General features: G+C 53.5%; 1 protein-coding gene and 1 long non-coding RNA gene across 2 annotated transcripts; one reads left to right on the forward strand and one right to left on the reverse strand.

Annotated features, from left to right (window-relative positions):
* Positions 1-9,561: 9,561 nt before the first annotated feature.
* Positions 9,562-11,227, reverse strand: LOC139074042 (uncharacterized). The gene is made up of 2 exons (XR_011523357.1): positions 11,141-11,227; positions 9,562-9,944 (listed from the first exon to the last, which is right to left on the reverse strand). It is a non-coding gene; the product is annotated as an uncharacterized lncRNA (long non-coding RNA).
* Positions 11,228-13,737: 2,510 nt separating this feature from the next.
* LOC103565053 (keratin, type I cytoskeletal 14) lies at positions 13,738-18,372 on the forward strand. The gene is made up of 8 exons (XM_070561981.1): positions 13,738-14,503; positions 15,761-15,843; positions 16,397-16,553; positions 16,713-16,874; positions 16,968-17,093; positions 17,188-17,408; positions 17,503-17,549; positions 18,119-18,372. Exons 1-8 carry the CDS (start codon positions 13,961-13,963, stop codon positions 18,214-18,216), a joined length of 1,437 nt encoding a protein of 478 aa, XP_070418082.1. The 5' UTR covers positions 13,738-13,960; the 3' UTR covers positions 18,217-18,372.
* Positions 18,373-18,652: the final 280 nt, after the last annotated feature.

Genomic DNA, 18,652 nt, shown 5'->3' on the forward strand with positions numbered 1-18,652 from the left:
AAAGAGATAACTCACATACCTATGCCTTAAATTTAGCCCTAACCCTCAACTCGGGGCAGCAGCAGGAGCTCTGACTGCCCGTGGGTCCTGTCCCCATGCCAGCGGGGGCAGCAGAAGCAGCAGCAGCAGGAGCTCTGACTGCCCATGGGTCCTGTCCCCATGCTATTCTATACTATTCTCTAAATAAAAGAGCACTACTGCCAGATCTTAAGAGTCTAAGAAATCTTTCTTTCGACTCCTCGGCTCACCGACCCCGCATCACCTGGATCTCTCAAACTAAGATTCAAGCCCCAGATTGGAATGCTTTTTGCTCCTGGCTGGCCTTTCCCACTTCCTAAGATCCTGGCGCCTGAGATGAGGAGGTTGAGTGTTCTGGAATGTTCCTCGTAACTTGTCTGCTTGAACACACCCTCAGATTCTTTAAGCTTGAGTTAGAGTCAAAGTTTGTGAAATACTGTTTCAGATAATTGCATAAAGTGCTAAAACAATGGCTGGAGTGAGAATTAATGATAGCCCATAAAGCGTGTCTGCTGAGCTAAATGAATTAGTGGTAAGCTTGTAAGGGTTTGCTTTCTTTGGGCCCATTGTTTCTGAGAGCTATGAAAAGAGCAGTGTCCCTCCCGGCGTCTGAGATAAGCAATTTCTCCTGTTTGCCTTCTCACCGCTGTGGCTTGTCGTTGAAGACCTTCTAACAGCTCCCTGAAACATAAACATGAAGGAAGCTTCTGGTTTTGCTCGTCCCCAACAACCCCCAGCACCCAGCCCGGAGCTGACGCTCGGTGAAGGTTTGTGGAGTCAAGGCCACGGGTTTGGTGTAGAAGCCTCTGCTCTTTCTGGTCTCCATGGAAGCTTCTCAGAAGCAAGTTTGTTGAGGTCAGGCTTCTCTGAATTCCACATGCCTTTGGTCACGTTGGTACAAGGCAGCCGCCGTGGATAGGCATAGTGGAGCTGCCACGGAAGAGGAAGCAAGCATCTTCTCAAGCCGTGGAGGGATGGGGCTGAGGCAGAGAGCAAGTGCAGCTCCTTGTCTGGCCTTCCTCTGACGTGCTTGTGTGGTCACCACCATGAGCAGCTGTATCTCTGCCTGACCACCCCCCCAGCCAGCCGGGGCCCCTCAAAGGCTCTGAGCAGATCGGGATGTTAAAGCAAAGATGGCAGCTATTTAGAAGGAGAGTCCACTTCTGACTTGGGTCCTTGTGAACTCATTGCTGGGGTCCAAGGGTCCCGTTCTTTCCTACATCATAAGATTGTTAGACATAAAACACATGTTTGGTTCCAGCTTTTATCTGCCATACGAATAGTGTGACAATGTAAACGGAAGTATAAAAAATAAAAACATTTGTCCGTTTTTCTGTCCCCAGGGATTTTATTCTCCCAGGCTCCTCTCTGGCCTCATGTGTGAGTACATGACGAAGATGATTTTCAAACATTTAAGGGACTTCATTATGAAATGAATAAGTTCATAGAAATAAAGGCCAGTATAAAAGGACACATATGCAAGGGTATTTATCGCTGCATTAATTACAGTGACTGAAAATGGAAAACAAAGTGGCTACCATTGGTAGCATACAGTTGAGGAATTAGCATCCACTCATATTGTGGAATATTAAGCAGCCATCACAGTCAATAAATCGGAGCCATGTCAGATGACAAGAAGAGATTCCTCAGTGTGTCGGGGAAAAAGAAATGCATCATGTGGAAAAGCATATGTAGCATATTGATCTCACTGGTGTGAATAAACAAAACCCAGTGCCTCATTTATGTAAATACACGTGCATGCATGTATAATGACGTGAGCACCAAGATACGGAAGGGTGCCTGTGAAGTTATCAGCACGGCTTACCTTGGGGGCAGGGCAGGAGGCTGACGTGGGTGGAGGGAGAATAGAGAGGAAGAGGGGATCCAAGAAAAACAAAAGAGGAAAAAAAGAGTGCATGTATTTTTACATACATACATAAAATTGTGTATGTGTGTATAAGAGCAAAGAAAATAAGCAAAAATCGTAAAAACCAAAGAATCAGTTACTTTGTTGAATATCGCATCAAATTCCTAGTTAAAAACAGACTGCATACCCTAATGTTCTGGACAGTCAATTTTATAGCGCTATGTAATAGATATTTTTACCATCTTAATAATTTTTAAGTGTACGGTTCAGTAGTGTTAAATATATTCCCTTGGCTGGGCAACAGAAATCTAGAACTTTTTCGTCTTGCGACATTGAATTCTGTACCCACTGAGCACTAATTCCCTCTTCTCCCCGCCCCAGGCCTTGGTAACCAACCTTCCACTTTCCGTTTCTGTGATTTTGACTACTCCAGGTACTTTGTGTGAGTGGAATCACGCAGTATTTCTCTTTTTCGTGACCAGCTTATTTCACGTAGCATAATGTCCTCAAGGTTCTTCCGTGTTGTTGCAGGTGACACCATAGAATACATTTTTAAGTCACTTTGTATTTAAATAATAATATGACCTCACAAATTAAAAGTGATAACCAAAAGAAAAACAATAAGCTAAAGTAAGATGGTAGTCCCTTGCAGAGGTCATGCGGAATAGTGGAAGGAGGCAAGAGGCCAGCCCAGGTTGAACTTTGAGCATGACCTCGGGCTGGTCCCTTCAGCTCTCTGAACCTCGCTTTCCTCTTCTGTAAATTTAGCGTATTGGTATCCACCCGAAGGGGTTCCTGTGAGGATTAAAGAAGATAAAAGCTGGACAAAGTACAAACTAGACACCCAATAAATGTTTGCTTGCTCCTTCCGTCTCCCTCTGACAGTTTTCGAAGCAGCCTGATCCGTTATTACCTCATTTGGTTCTCGCAGCAAAGCTGGGACAGGCGGCTGTCCGTCTGCTAAGGCTGAACCGGGGCAAACTCCTCCCCGCAGCCCGCTCTCTGCCAAGACTCTCGCTACCTCCCCATACCGCCCTCATCCCATTTTAGAGGTGAGGAAACTGAGGCTCAGGGAGGCTGTGACTCGCCTGAGGGTGCACAACTGGGGTGTCAAAATGGGCCCCCCTCATGCCACCTGCATATAGATCTTCCAGATGAGCAGACTGCTGGCCTCGTTTGACTTGATCGGGTCTGCAGAGAAGGCGAGTTCCCGCAGGAGCCGAGTGAACTCAGCCCACGTCCCCTCAGAGGCTGCTCTGGGCCAGGTGTGCTGGGCTCGGGGGCGGGCGAAGGGTCGGGGCTACAGTGATCAACCAGGAGCTGCCCCACCCTGATATGAGACATGGACTTGTAGCCTCTGCTCAGAGAATGGCACTCTGTCTTGCTTCTCCTCTAGGTGCCTCTAGTGCGCGGAGGGTGGGCGGTGTTCCTGCAGCCTGGCCTTGGCTGGTGCCTCCCTTTCCCTCCTCCTCCCCTGGGGAGGGTGGTGGGGCGTTTACAATGATACAAATCGGGGCTTGATTTGTTGTCTTTTGATTGTCTAGACTTCAACCTTTGAAGAAACAATGTCAAAAATAAGGCAGATTAAACTTAAAAGCGTGTCATGTCTGTAGTCACTGCACTGTGAATAGCAAAAAACGTAAGAAAACATCCATTCAGTATTCGAAATCTGCTATCTGATTTGGAAAGAAGTCACACGTCATCGATGAGTGACTGAAGTTAGGGCATGGGTCTTTGTCGCTTCACTTTTATCATACTCCTTACTGTAAACACAAATTCCAACTAGCATTCACGTCGGCACTATACTCGTTTGTTACTTGCAGCTACAGGTTGCAAGAGTTTGGCAAAAATCAGTGAAGGCATCCTATGAGATCAGTTGATTATACGGAATTTACAATAAAGAGTACTTCTTATGATTAGTAAATTGAGCGTTACACATCCCTTATATTAGTAAAATTTATAATAAAATTGTATATATAATATGTATATCCTCTCCCGCCTGGATAGCTGGTGGTTAAACACTTACCAGTATATCACTGGCTTATATAGTTAAAACTCAAAGACTCAGGGGCCTCAGTTTGGGCTCTAGAAGCAGACTCTGAGACAGAAATTCGAGCGCAAGCAGTGTTTTGGGCGGTGTCCCATGAAATGTCATTAGGGAGCCGGTAGGTGAGACAGAGAAGGGAAGGCAGCCGACAGGGGGTGTGTTATCAAGCAGGTGATTACCGCGGTCAGCTGTAGCTCAGTCCTGCTCGGGAACTCCAACAGATGGTGAAGATCAGGCACCTCAGAGTTCTTCCCAGCGACGAGGGAGCTGGCATATGTGCCCTCCGACCCCATCAGTCACAGGTGGAGGGGTGCTCAGGCAGGGGAGTCACGTTGACTCCACAGTGCTCTAGCCTGCCCTCAGTGCAGGCAGACCAGGCTCTGGTGGCCAGAGAAGGTCCTCAGCCAAAAGTCTCTGGTGCTGACAGTTGGAACCCTGGCCAGTAAGTGCGCAGGAGAAGTGGCCAGAGCTTGGTGGTGACAGGAGGCGAGCCATGATGATGCTACCAGGGGTAGGGGATCTGGCTTTCTGGAGTACCTTGGCACCTTTGTGACACCTGCACATTCAGCGGCAGCTGGGAGGGGCTCAGCCCTTGGGGGCTGAGGCCCAGAGAGTTTCCTTGCCTTTACCTGTCTAAGTCTGTAACACGGACACAATAAGACCTTCCCCAAGGCGGTTGTTAGGACTAAATGAGAACATCTGTGGCAGTGCCTAGCACAGAGCCTGACAGAGCAGGGCTCGGTAAACTGAAGCTCTTAGTGTCCTTCAGAGTCTATGAAGACAGACTCTTCTCAGACCTCAGATCTTAGAAGATGTTTGTCTTTCTTGACAGTCAGATGTGCCTCCTTCTTAGTTAGTGAGAGTTTCATATTCCATCACGTTTCCCTTCTTGTCTTGGCTGCTGGGAAACCCAGGGCCAGATATCAGGTATAGCAGCCTCCTTCCTATAGTTACTGCCACCTCCCTTTTGCAGTAGACGCACGTTGGGGTGACCGCTTAGTTCGTAAATGTTGGGGCCAAAGCTGTGCCCCCTCCTTCTGATACTAGACTCTTCCTCGTTGGTCACGGTGGGGGGTGTGCACATGCTGGGTTGGTCATATAGGATTCTGGCCCCTATCGGGCCACGCAGAAGCCTTCCCTGGGGTTTTTCAAATTCGAGTTGATCCTCTCTGGCCATGAGGCTGAAGGATGAGTTCAGGGCTGCCGTCAGCCTGATTCCAGCCTTGTGGAGGAAGTCAGGAGGCAGAGCAAGGCTGAGGGGAGTGTGTGTGTGTGTGTGTGTGTGTGTGTGTGTGTGTGAGAGAGAGAGAGAGAGAGAGAGAGAGAGAGATAGAGACTGTGTGTGTGAAAGAGAGAGAGAGAGAAACAGGACAATAAATCAATGAATTACCTCTTTTTGAAATGAATTCAAGTTGGGTTTCTGTTTTTTGCAACCAAAACGTGTTCATCAATATACCCTATTACCTAAACCTCAATTTATTGGACCCTTGCTGGATATTTTTAGTTTTATTGTACACGTGTTTTTTTAATCATAAGCTGCCCAAAACCACTCCTTTGAAGTGAGTGGCATAGAAACTGTGTATGTGTGCATGCGTGTGTGTGCACGCATGCATGTGTGTAAGAGTGTGTGTGTGTATAGATGCTGCCCCCGCTGTACTGACAGCCAGAGCTGGGAGGAGAAGAGCCAGGCGCTGGGTGATGCTGAGTGACCGGTGGGGCTTCCCCCAGCCTGAGGACCTCACCGGAACCCAGAGCAGCTGCTCCCCATCCCTCACTCCCAGGCGGGGGGGAAGCAGTGCTGGGCCTCCCGCCTCAGGTTGTGGGCCCCACTGGCAGCTCCCGTGTCTTCCCCCCTCACACCCAAACCCTCCTGCTGACTCCTCCTCAGCTAGGCTTCCGGGCCTAGTTCCCGTCGACTCCACCCCAGCCAGGCCGTCACGAACGCACCAGCTCATCGCCTCAGCCCGCTGGCCTCAGCAGCTCTCCGCGGCCGCCCTCCTCCTGTCACTCCAACGCCCCAGCACCGTCCTGACTCCTCTTTGTTCTTTGTCCCTGTCTTTGCCTGACTTTCAATACCTGTTCTGCATGTGGGCTCATCCCCTGCCCCCACTAGCCAAACTCTAGGGCTTAATTTAAGGGAACTTTTTACCAAGCGTTACTCTGTGCCAAGCACCATGCTGGTCACTTGCCATGAATTATCTATTCTTCTTAACAATGCTGCGAGGCAGGAACTGTTCTATGCCCACTGGATAGGAGACAGGCTTGGAGGGCTGCAGTGACTTGTCCAAGGTCACGTGGCCGGTCAGTTGGGGAGCCCAGACTGGAAGCCTGGTCTGACGGACTTGGGGGGCCCTGCAGCTTCCCGGAGCCTATGGAGTGTCTCTGCTCCCCAACCTCTGACCACTCCTTTTCTTTCTCCCCGCCGAGGCTGGAAGTACCTGGGGACCCCTCTCCCCTCTTTCCCTTTCCCTCTGTCCTGCCGGCCCCATAGCTTAGGACTCCTGACACAGCCATTGTGACTCCCAGGTGCTGACTTTCCTGCGACTCACCATGGTGCTGGAACTCGCACAGCCACGCCCCTGCCTGGGAATGCCCTCTCCCCACTCCACCCACCCAGGGCTCTTCCTTCTTTGAAAACCTGAGTCAAACACACCCTTTCCAAGAAATTTTCCCTGTGCTACCCACCCCACCTGGTGGCTCCTCGGTTCCCAGCTCCCCACAGCCCACAGAGCAGAGGAAACTCTAGGCTCATTTGCCCTCCCCCATCAGACTGGACATCCCCAAGGGCAGGGGCTGTGTCTCCCCATCAGACACAGTAAATTAACATGCTGAGCACCCACTATTCGAGAAATACTTGGTGCCCCCCTAAGGCACTGGGTAAGCCATAATGAGGGGTGGGGCACAGATCATTGAGGCAGTGGGAGGGCTGAGAAGGGGAAAGCCAGGTGATCTGAGGTGATGGGTGGGACTTCCTGGGAGCAGAGCGAGCTGAGCCAGCACCATCCCTACCTGCAGAATGACATGGCAACATCTTCCTCCCTGGGTTTCCCTTTTCTGTCCCCTCTCCCAAAATATGTTCCACAGGGATGCCAGAGTGGCCATTATAAAAGACACCTGACAGTGTCACTCCCCTGCTTAGAACCCTTCAGTGCCCGCCGTGTTGTCAGGATAAAGTCTGAGCTCCTCAGCACGGCCTTCACCACCCAGCCTCTGCTCTCAGTTCCATCAGGCAGATCCAGCCTCCAGCTGCGCACCAGCAGCGCTTCAGCGCTTGCGTTTTCCGTCACACCAGTGTTCCACGCCTCTGCGGCTTTGCTCAGGTGCTTCCCTGAGCAAATGGAATGTCCATCCTCACTGTCTGTGCTTCCTCAGCACCTACTCATTGTCAACATTCAGCTCAGTTAAGAACTCCTTTAGGGGGGCTGGCCTGGTGGTACAGTGGTTAAGTTCGCACGTTCCGCTTCGGCGGCCCCGGGTTCATTGGTTAGGATCCTGGGTGCGGACATGGCACTGCTTGGCAAGCCATTCTGTGGTAGGCGTCCCACGTATAAAGTAGAGGATGATGGGCACGGATGTTAGCTCAGGCCAGTCTTCCTCAGCAAAAAGAGGAGGATTAGCAGCAGATGTTAGCTCAGGGCTAATCTTCCTCAAAAAAAGAGAACTTCTCTAGGATGCTTGCCCACCCTGGGATGGGTGGGATGACTGCCCTTTTTCTGTGTCCCATCTATCCTTTACCTACCTCCCCACTCACCATCCATCCTCCTTCCATTCTCCTCTCTATTTACCTATCCATTATCCTTCCATCCATCTATCCATCCATCAGCCCAGTCACCTGCCCATCCATCCATCCATCCATCCATCCATCCATCCATCCTTCCACATTCTCTTACTAACTTCCTTTTCCTCTCTTTCTCCCTTCCTCCCTCCCTTCCTATTGTCTGTCTTTCATTGAGCACCTACTTTATGCCACACAGCCTGCAGAAATCATATCTTAAATCTGTGTGTTAAACTGAGGCTCAGCCTTAAAAAACGTGAGGGATTCGGGTAGGAAGAGAGGACAGAAGCAGAAACCCAGGCAGAGGCTGGGAGATGGGTGGGTATGGAGGAGTCAGCAAGGGGACGGGCTGTTGGAGGTAGAGCTCAGTCTGCAGAGGGCATCATGGGAAATCGGCTGGCTGGAGAACTTAATCTTTACTTTTCTGAGAAGGAGCCAGTAGACAGTTAGTGAACCCATCTGTGGCTGGCCCTTGGCCACCTAACCATTTGTGTTCTTAACACCCCAAATGTGATTCTGGGGTGCAGGCACAGCTCTTTTCATCCCACACAACCTCACCCTACCTAGCTCAGATTCCTGGGTGACAGTTACGAAACATTTTACACTTTCAAAGCAGGCTCTGCTGCATGAATTTGGACATGACCCGTCCCCTCCCTGGGTCTCAGTTTCCCCATAAGTAAAGTTAAGAGGCTGGTCTGGATGACCCCCAAGGCCCTTTTTGGCTCTGACTTTTGGGGACCCTCTAGCAGGAGGGGACCTGTCATTGGAAAGTGATGCTTGCAGCTAGGCAGAGCTGGGGTTGAATCCTGCTGAGCAGCTTCCATGCTGTGGACCTTGGGAATTTCCTCAAGTTTCCTTCGCACCTGCTTCTATAACGCAGGGTGATCACTCTCTGTTCCAACAGCTTTAGCAGCTGGCGGGCTCAGACAAGGCCATGGACACTGAAACACCTGGCTCAGCCCATCTGTTGTGTCAGCCCAGGCTCTCACAAGGACGTTTGGCCCAGATGGGCAGGTTGGCCTGGGAAACCAGCGGGTGGCAGAGCTTTCTAGAGGAAAGGGGACCCGGACCTCAAGGAGGTGCTCCAGGCTCCTGATTGCCTCCTGTGCCTGCAATCTTGCCTGCCAGCCTGCTCCCAATTCCCACGCCAGCCCTGCCTTTCTGGTGGCAGAGGCTGAGGTTCAGCTCAGTTCAGTCCCCTGCCTGTCATTCCTATAAGTGGCAGCCCTCAGCTCTGGGAGACCTTATCCTCACTACACACAGGTGGCTGGGACTTGGTGGGGAGAGGGATGGGCACAGGGAAGGGGCTGGGCAGAGGCAAGTGTGGAGGGCCAGAGAAGGAAGGGCAGGAGATATGGGACTCTGCCAGGAGGAGAGGAGAAGCCCAGCCCTGGGCAGACCCTGTGGGTCTGAGAATCACAAGGAGAGTTCTAGCTGGTCACTTAACTATGAGTCTCTCTGGACCTCAGACCTCTTACCTGTGACAGGAGGAGGATCCTGACTGTCCCCTCCTTTCCCCCAGGGCTGGTGGGGGCCTAGGAAAAGACTCTAGACATCAATGATTAGAGAAGCACTTCCCTGTTCAAGGGAGGCCGGCATGGGAGAGTTGTAGGGCACGCAGAGGGTTTGAGGAGGCCCGGGCTGGCTTTGGGGCTGGACGAGATAGGTGGAAAGAGTTCTTTCTTGGGTCTGGACTCCTGCCACCAAAGTCTCTCCTAAAAACCACAGGCCCTCAAGGGGCAAATGAGGTTCTTGAGCCCGGTGGGCGTCCAGAGCTCTTTGCCTCCACTGATAGATGGGAAAACTAGTGGGTGACAATTTAAGGGGAAACAGGATAGTTGCCTCGTCTCAAGGTAACTTCCTCAAGGTATTTATTAATTTCAATGGAAAAAATAGTAACTTTACAGTGGAGAGATCCTCAAACACCGCCTTAGCTAATGGACGAGGTTAACGTCACCAGCAATAAGACATTGACATATGTCTTATATACCTGAGATGACGCACTGAGAAGGAGACCACGGCATTTCTCTGTTTTTGTTGCCAAAAGGCTTAAGTTAATCTGATGATGAGAGAATATCAGAAAAACCCAAACTGAGGGATAGTCTACAAAATAACTGACCGGTGCTCTTCAAAACTGTCGCAGTCACGAAAGACAAGGAAAGACGGAGGAGCTGTCACAGACTGAAGGAGACAAAGGAGACACACGACTCATAGAAGGTGGAATCCCGGATTGGGTCCTGCAACAGAAAAGGCAGATTAGTGGGAAAACTGGTGAAATTCGAATCAAGTCTGTAGTTAATTACTAGTATTGGGCCAATGTAAATTTATTGGTTTTGATAATTATATAATGTTTACGTAACATGATCATATTAGGGGAAGCTGGGGGAGGGGTGCACATGAACTCTCTGTTCTATTTTTTTTTTTAAATTTTTCTGAGGAAGATTAGCCCTGAGCTAACATCCACGGCCAATCCTCCTCTTTTTGCTGAGGAAGATTGGCCCTGAGCTAACATCATGCCCGTCTTCCTCTATTTTGTATGTGGGACCTGCCACAGCATGGCTTGACAAGTGGTGTGCAGGTCTGCATCCAGGATCTGAACCGGCGAACCCCGGGCTGCTGAAGTGGACTGTGCACACTTAACCACTGTGCCAGGCTGGCCCCTCTCTGTTCTATTTTTGCAACTTTCTCCTGAAAGTCTAAATTATTTCAAAATAAAAAGTTAAAAAAAAGAAAAGAGCTCTCTCCCAGAGCAGTTGTCTGTTTGCGAAGGAGCCAGAGAAACTGGGTGGTGGGAAGCGTGGTCCGGATACCTGAGAATTCTATGCCTCCCTGCTGCCCTAAAAGCTGCTCCCAGAAGCCTTCAAGATTGGCCCTGCCCACATCTTATCACAACCATCTCCCCACCAAGTTTTCACCATCCCCTCTGCAACATGGATAGCTCCTGGTCTGTTATAGGGTGTAGGAGGTTGAACAGCGTCCCCCCCAAATTCATGTCCACCAGAGCCTCAGAATGTGACTTTCTTTGGAAATAGGGTCTTTGCAGATGTAATTATGGTAAGAATTGAGATGAGATCCTACTGGATTAGGTGGGCACTGAATCCAAGGAGTGTTCCGATGAGAGACAGGAAAGGACACACAGAGACACACAGAGCTGAAGGCCACGTGAAGACCGGGGCAGGGGGACTGGAGTGATGCAGCCACAATGCAACCAACTCAAGGAGCTGCCACAAGCTGGAAGACGGAAGGCAAGATTCTGGCCTGGAGCCTTCAGAAGGAGCGTGGCTCTGCTGGCACCTTGATTTTGGACTTCTGGCCTCCAGAACTGTGAGAGAATAATTTTCTGTTGTTTTAATCCCCCAGGTTTGTGGGAATTTGTTATGGCCATCCCAGGAAACTAATACATATGGATTGCACTCTTCTTAGGTTTGCTCACCTCTGACGTAATTTCGATGTGTCTCCTGTCTTCCCTCTTGGGCTGCGGACTTCCTACAGACAGGGACAGTCTCTTCCATTAGACTGGGCTCTAAGCGGGGTGCGGGCGGGGGGGGGGGGGCGGCTCAGACTGGGCTGTCCCCGAGGTCCCCTCCTTCCTTAGGATCCCATCACCTGGGCGGTCCCGCCCCGTCCTCAGCACACAATACGGGCTCTGTGGGGGGCTGCCTGGCCCTGCTGCCTCACCTGTTTGCATTGGCGTGAGTCCCCCCCACTGGCTAGGGCGGGGGAGACTCACCGACCACAAGAAGCGCCGCCCAAGCTGCTCCTGCGCCCCCTCCTTCCTGAGGCAGCTGCAGCGAGGGTCAGGTAATGGCGCTCACACAAAACGTGCCTAGGAGTCCGAAGTGGGGGGTACTCTGGGCCCCAGCAGACAACCCCCCATCCCATTAACCCCACTGCCCCAGAAAGCTGCCTCTCCTCTAAATGTCATGAGCACCAGGCTGGGCCGTTGGCGCCCAGTTCCATGTCTGCAGGGGGAAGGGAGTCGGCTTCGGGATCTGAGCCAGGGTTCCAATCCTGGGGCCGGGGCAGACGTGTATTCCACGCTGCGTTCCATGGTCCGTGGGGGCAGGGAGGGCTGGCAAAGTCCTCTTAGATTGTGTGCATGCGTTTATGTCATCGGTTCCCTACCCTCTTGATCTTTTGGATTCCCCTTGGAGGGGCAAGGAGGGAGCCTCTTTCGAGGTTCCACTGAATCAGGCGAGGGGAAAGGAGAGCTGTTCTCGAGTCCTATGCTCCAGGGACTTTATCGGAGGTTCCCCGTGGCGGAGGAAGACAGGGTGGTGGGCGGCGCAGCAGAAGCCCCTATGGGGCTCTGCACCAGCTCTTGCTGGGGGGGGGATGTCCCTCTCAATGCTGCTTTTCTGTCTGGTGAGCACCCGCTGCCCCCCACCCCAGCCGAAAGCAACATGCCTCCCAACAAAAGCATCTGTCCCTCAGCTAAAATTCGCGGTGCCTCTCAACAGGGAAATTGTAGGGCTGGGCCTGGGTGGGGGCCCAGCCTCTGGAGGGAGATTAGGAGTGTCTGTCAGTGGGGGGCGGGGCCCTAGCTTACTCACATCCTTGCAAATGCTCCCCGTGGCAGATTTGGGAAGCGCACGGCCTCAAGTGCCTGTCTCAGCATTGTCTTCTGGGCTCCTAAGCCCCCCAGGTGGGGGCGGCTCCCAGACTTCTGCTTTGGTGGCAATCGGGGCGGGGTGGGGGGAGGGGGAGAGGGAGGCTGCGCTTCCCTTCTGGGAGCAGTTGATCCTAGGAAGAGCGTTGGAGCCTCCAGCGGGGGCTGTTGGGGCCTGTCTGGGGAGATGGGACGTGTCAGGCAGCCCCAGACACGACCACATTCCTCCCGACATGCCTGCCGGGGTCCGTGGAGCTGAGGGGCCGGCAGGAGGGCGGGGTGCGGCTGGAGGGGGTGCCTTTGGAGTTGTCTGGGAGATGTGGGACTGCTGAGGTCCCGATACACAAACCTCCAAGGCAGAACCAATGGACCCCTGGAAATGTCCCCTGACCCTCGGGGCCTCAGGAGTCTGGGATCCTAGAGGGTCGCCCCCACCTCAAAAAAAATCCCTTGAGCTGGCTCCACAGAGGCCCAGATAAGGGTGCTTGTGCCAACCTCTCCTTCTGAGGTTGCCCTGGGGGCCTGAGAAGATGCCTGGGGCTGGAAGCCAACAGGCCCCTTCAGTCCTGTTCCAGGGGTGTGGCTCCACCTCTTTCGGGGCCCAGACTGGGCTACAACAAGGCCAAGCAGACTAGTGCCTCACTCGGCTTACAGAACCCTTTCACACACTCCGCCAACGTTGCATTCTCAGGGCTGGCTCTGCAGTAGGCACGGTGGATGGTGTTTACTCCCACTTAACAGATGTGCAAACTGAGGCTTAGGGAAGTGTCAGGGCCTGGGTCTCGCAGGAGTAAATAGCAGAGCCAAGACTCAGTCTGACTCCATGCTCTTTCCCCACTTCCCTGGTTGTGCCTGTGAGGCCATCTGCCCTTGGCCAGACTGAGCAGCCGATGCCACGGGTCTATCCACAAGCCTGTGGAGGATCTTAGGGTCTGTGCCCAGGGTCAGGCAGTGCTGCGTGGACCTCACTTTAGTGGGGCTGTCAGGGTGGAAACCTGAGCCACTGGGCTGGCTGGGCATGCTTCAGGGATGTGACAGACTCCTTAGCTCAGCCCAGTCGGTCAGCCCTGGGAGGGTCCTGAGACCCTCTCGTCTCACTTTTATAGATGGTAATGCTGAGGGGGCATCCCCGTGCTCGACGTGACCTTGCTGTGCTGGTGTTTCTCCAGCCAGGCGCCACCTGAAGTGGTGGGCTTTCTTTAAGTGGATGTCAGAGGCCCACCTAGTTAACAGGGAAGCAACAGGTCACCAGGTTTAAGGTGCAGAGTGGCCCTGATCCCTGCCACCTGGCTGAGCCCAGCATGGGGGCTCCTGAGGGCCGCGGTTCCCAGGGCCCCACGGGAAAGTGTAGCCTGCAGGCCCACACCTCCTGGTGTGAATCACGCCTGGCGGGACAAGAAACCAAAAACACCCCAAACAATGAGTTTCCAGTAAAATATGACAGACATGATGAGGCGGAGGAGAGGAGGGATCTGACTGGGAGTTGGCACCCGCCTGCGGGTGATGAAAGCCAAGGGGAATGGAAAATGCCAGGCCCGCCCCCTCCTCAGGAATATAAAGCACCCGCATCCTTTCCAACTCACCTGAGCACCTTTCTCTTCTCTCTGTGGACTCGCTCATTCACTCGCCTCCCTCCTTGGCACCATGACCACCTGCAGCCGCCAGTTCACCTCCTCCAGCTCCATGAAGGGCTCCTGTGGCATCGGTGGTGGCTCCAGCCGCATGTCCTCTGTCCTGGCCGGAGGGTCCTACCGGGCCCCCAGCGCCTATGGGGGCGGCCTGTCGGTCTCCTCCAGCCGCTACTCCTCCGTGGGAGCCTGCGGGCTGGGGGGCGGCTATGGCGGCGGCTTCAGCAGCAGCAGCTTTGGTGGGGGCCTGGGTGGCGGCTTCGGTGGAGGATATGGTGGTGGCCTTGGTGCTGGCCTTGGTGGTGGCCTTGGTGGTGGCTTTGGTGCTGGCTTTGGTGCTGGCTTTGGTGGCGGTGATGGGCTCCTGGTGGGCAGTGAGAAGGTGACCATGCAGAACCTCAACGACCGCCTGGCCTCCTACCTGGACAAGGTGCGCGCCCTGGAGGAGGCCAACACCGACCTGGAGGTGAAGATCCGTGACTGGTACCAGAGGCAGAGGCCCGCTGAGACCAAGGACTACAGCCCCTACTTCAAGACCATCGAGGACCTGAGGAACAAGGTGTGTGCACCAGGTAGCAGGAGGTGCCATTCCAGCTACCTCACTCTGGGAGCAGTAGATGCCCCAGGCCACTGGCATCTTTAGATTCCTAGAAAGGACAGATTCCAACCCCAGATCTGGGATCTGGGTTGCCCCGACAGAGCTGGTCAGTGGGAAGATGGTCTTCCCTCCCTAGCCTTGCTCATGCCCTTCTGTGCTGCAGATCCTTGGACCACATGAGACCAGGAATTCTTACCTTCACATTTTACAGAGGAAGCAGTTGAAGCTTTGAGAGGTGCCTTGACCTGCCCAAGGTCACACAGCAAATAACTGGCAGAGCTGAGGCTAGAACCCTTGTGCTCTACCTGCCAGTACAGGAGGCAGCTAGCTACCTGTTCTTCAGCACAGGGGAGGAGCAAGACTGTAACGGGACCAGGCTAGACACCCAAACCGCTCATTACCTCATTAGTCTGGGCTGTGGCGGCTGCTGCCCATGAGCCTGGCACTGGCCCGCCCCACCCCACAGCCAGGCAGGCACAGAAAACCCACAGAGATAATCAGTGGTGGCCTACCTTATGTGCCCTGAATGGGAGGGAGCCTGGGGGCCTGTGTCATCTGTGCCCCCTGCTCCCTGCTTCCATGTCACCCCGGGAAGCCCTCCCTGCTGATCCTGCTTCCCTTGGTGTCTGGCTCTGATGCTTTGCATGGATTAGGGAAATTAGATGACGAGGGAGGGAACTCGAGCTCAGCTCAGGGTTCAGTGGATTTTCTTTTTCTTTGGCTTCCTCTTTTCTAATCCCGTGTGCCAGCTGAGTCTCATCTTTTGGAAAAGCCCCACCTGAGGTCCCATGCTCTGCAGGGTTGAAAAGGAATGTACGTGCCTGCAGAGGACCGGCAGGGCTGGCTTGTGCAGAGAGGAGAGCTCAGAACAGGAAGGGGTCTAGAGAGCCTTAGGTTGCTCCCCTGGTCTGTAGGCAGGGGACCCGAGGCCCCGAGGCTCAGGTCTCAGGGTTTGCAGCAAGTCAGTGGTGGATCCAGGACCAGAACTCAAGGACTTTTGATTTTAAGGACAGGGCTCTTTCTACCCCCTCTGTCGACCATGAGACAGCAAAGCCCTGGGTCAAAGCTGGACCACTGGGGGTTATCCTTTTGGCTGCTGTGGCAAAGGCTTGAAGGGAGAAGAGGGGACCCCTGAAAGCAAAGGCCTAATGCAGGCCGCAGTGGAGTCTGGCTAGTGATGCCCATTTGACCCGTGACCTGTGCCCTTTCCATCCACAGATCCTCACGGCCACCGTGGACAATGCTAATGTTGTCCTGCAGATCGACAATGCCCGCCTGGCTGCTGATGACTTCCGCACCAAGTGAGTTTGCAGTGGTGGCCCAGAACATCTAGTGTCCCCAGGGTGGGGCAATTTTGGAACAGCGTTCCCTAAATAGGGCTGATGAGTGCCGGGATGGCCATGTGGAAACCCCTTGGGGTACTTGTAAAAGTACAAGATTCTTGAGCCCCACCCTTGAAGTTCTGATTCAGTTATTTTCAACAGGCTACGCAGGTGATTCTCATCCACAGCCAGGTTTGGGAGCCACTGCTTTGTGCTCCCCACTTCCCCACCTGGCCCTGAAGTGCAGGAGGTTGTCGTATTTGGAGGTCTTGTGTGCTATTGGGTGGCTGACTGGAAGCATCTTCCCTCCCCGAATTCTGTAGCATGATGAACTTCCTTATTCCCTACCCCCCAGGAATGTTCAGATCTGAGCCATCAATGGGCACTGTGTCCAACCATGCCATTTTCAAGATTGGTTCCCTAAACCGCCCACAGGGTGCCAGCTACGGGAAGAAGTTGCAGGGGGAAGAGAACAAAGCCTTCACTGTGGCCGGGATGGGTGTCTCATTCCTTTTTTCTCGGGTCATTGCAGGTACGAGACGGAGCTGAACCTGCGCTTGAGTGTGGAGGCCGACATCAACGGCCTGCGCAGGGTGCTGGACGAGCTGACCCTGGCCAGGACCGACCTGGAGATGCAGATCGAGAGCCTGAAGGAGGAGCTGGCCTACCTGAGGAAGAACCATGAGGAGGTGAGAGCTAAGTGGAAAAGCCAGCTTGGAAGATTAGCTGGGAGAAGAGATGGAGTTGAGATGGAGGGATTGCTCGGGCCATGAACACCTCCAACTAGGGAGTCCCAATCAGCTGCTATAGTGGGGCTCCTGACTGTGGACTGTTCTTTGGTTGTGCAGGAGATGAATAGCCTGAGAGGCCAGGTGAGCGGAGACGTCAATGTGGAGATGGACGCAGCCCCTGGCGTGGACCTGAGCCGCATCCTGAACGAGATGCGCGACCAGTACGAGAAGATGGCGGAGAAGAACCGCAAGGACGCGGAGGACTGGTTCTTCAGCAAGGTGGGGGTCATTGGGGGCGTCATTGGGTGGGAAGGACCCAGGAGACCTGCCTCCTGGGAACTTCCAGTGTGAATGATGTTTTCTTTTCTGCAGACAGAGGAACTGAACCGCGAGGTGGCCACCAACAGCGAGCTGGTGCAGAGCGGCAAGAGCGAGATCTCGGAGCTCCGGCGCACTGTGCAGAACCTGGAGATCGAGCTGCAGTCCCAGCTCAGCATGGTAGGGGCACTGCCAGGCTTGGGATGCACCCAGGACTAGAAGGGAGGGTATGACTACCCTCATTGATCCCTGATCCTCTTCTCCTCCCTCACAGAAAGCATCCCTGGAGAACAGCTTAGAGGAGACCAAAGGCCGCTACTGCATGCAGCTGGCCCAGATCCAGGAGCTAATCAGCAGCGTGGAGGAGCAGCTGGCCCAGCTGCGCTGCGAGATGGAGCAGCAGAACCAGGAATACAAGATACTGTTGGACGTGAAGACGCGGCTGGAGCAGGAGATCGCCACCTACCGCCGCCTGCTGGAGGGAGAAGATGCCCAGTGAGTGCCCTGCCCACCCTTCCAGTCCATCCCCCCACTGTTCACTTGTGGCCCCCTATGCGTTTAATGATCTTGCCCCTTTCTGTCTTCGCAGCCTCTCCACCTCCCAGTTCTCTTCTGGCTCTCAGTCGTCCAGAGATGGTAAGACCTTCCTTCTCATCAAGGCTAAACTCAGGACCATCCCCGGTCCCCTAGCAGGTCTAGGGAGTTGGAGAGGGACGTATGGAAGGGTCGAGCTAGAGCTTTCTCACCCAGGATCCCTTATAACTGTCTTTGGGTAGAAGAAGCCATTTTCTAAACCCTCCTTAGGGCTAGGAGCTGGCAGCCTCCACCTTTTTCTTCTGTCGCCCAGTGTATGTGGCAGACCCCATGGTTCTGGCACTCAGCACCATGGACAGGGCCCCACATGGCTCTCCCCACCAAGACCAGTCCATTTGGGTTGATCTGGACTGAACTAGTCCAATCTGAGTTCTTAGGAGGCTCTAGTCTGAGGACACAGACTCTGCCCCTGACCTTCGGGAGACTTAGTCTGAAAGAAATATGCTGATGGTATCAGTGCTGGAGCAACAGCAGGGAGTGAAGTGATCATTAGGGGAGAGGGCAGTAGGAAGACGGTTCATTTAAGTTCTCTCAATTCCTTGGCCTCCCCAGTCCTGATTTCTCCATTGCTTGTCCACCACTGGTAACGCCCTCTCTCCTCTCTTCCCCAGTGACCTCCACCAGCCGTCAGATCCGCACCAAGGTCATGGATGTGCACGATGGCAAGGTGGTGTCTACCCACGAGCAGGTCCTTCGCACCAAGAACTAAGGCTGCTCAGCACTGCTCAGGCCTAGGAAGCCCCCCGTCTGGACACACATGTCACTGGGGAATCCCCTCTCCCATCCCCCAAGCACTTCATACCTGAACCCTGCCTCACCCTTGCCCGCTCCTGGCAATCAATAAAGCTTCATTATCTGAGTTGCACAACTCCTACCTCTGCCTGGTCATTGTCAGGAGTGGAGGTGGGGAGAAAGCCTGGGAAGCATTCTTTGGAATTTGTCATAGCACCTGGCTGTGGCCTCTGTGACTGGGAGAAAGGGCTGGGAGGTGGACTGGGCTCAGGTCCCGGGATGCCTTTCACCATCTCAAAAGATACAGATAGATGTGTGTACTAGGCCATGTGTGGTGACTCCTAGGCCATGGGGCACATTCATTCCTTCACTCACTCATTCATTTATTCAGTCATTGGTGCCTTCATTCGCCA

This window comes from Equus przewalskii, chromosome 10 (genome assembly GCF_037783145.1).
Source record: "Equus przewalskii isolate Varuska chromosome 10, EquPr2, whole genome shotgun sequence".
NCBI lineage: Eukaryota > Metazoa > Chordata > Mammalia > Perissodactyla > Equidae > Equus > Equus przewalskii.

Excerpts from the sequence above, each read along its gene's own strand:
- LOC103565053 (XM_070561981.1), top strand. The coding sequence starts at position 13,961 with ATGACCACCTGCAGCCGCCAGTTCACCTCCTCCAGCTCCATGAAGGGC. Across the intron at positions 14,504-15,760 it reads TCGAGGACCTGAGGAACAAG|ATCCTCACGGCCACCGTGGA; the intron begins GTGTGTGCACCA and ends TTCCATCCACAG. Across the intron at positions 16,875-16,967 it reads AGGACTGGTTCTTCAGCAAG|ACAGAGGAACTGAACCGCGA; the intron begins GTGGGGGTCATT and ends TCTTTTCTGCAG.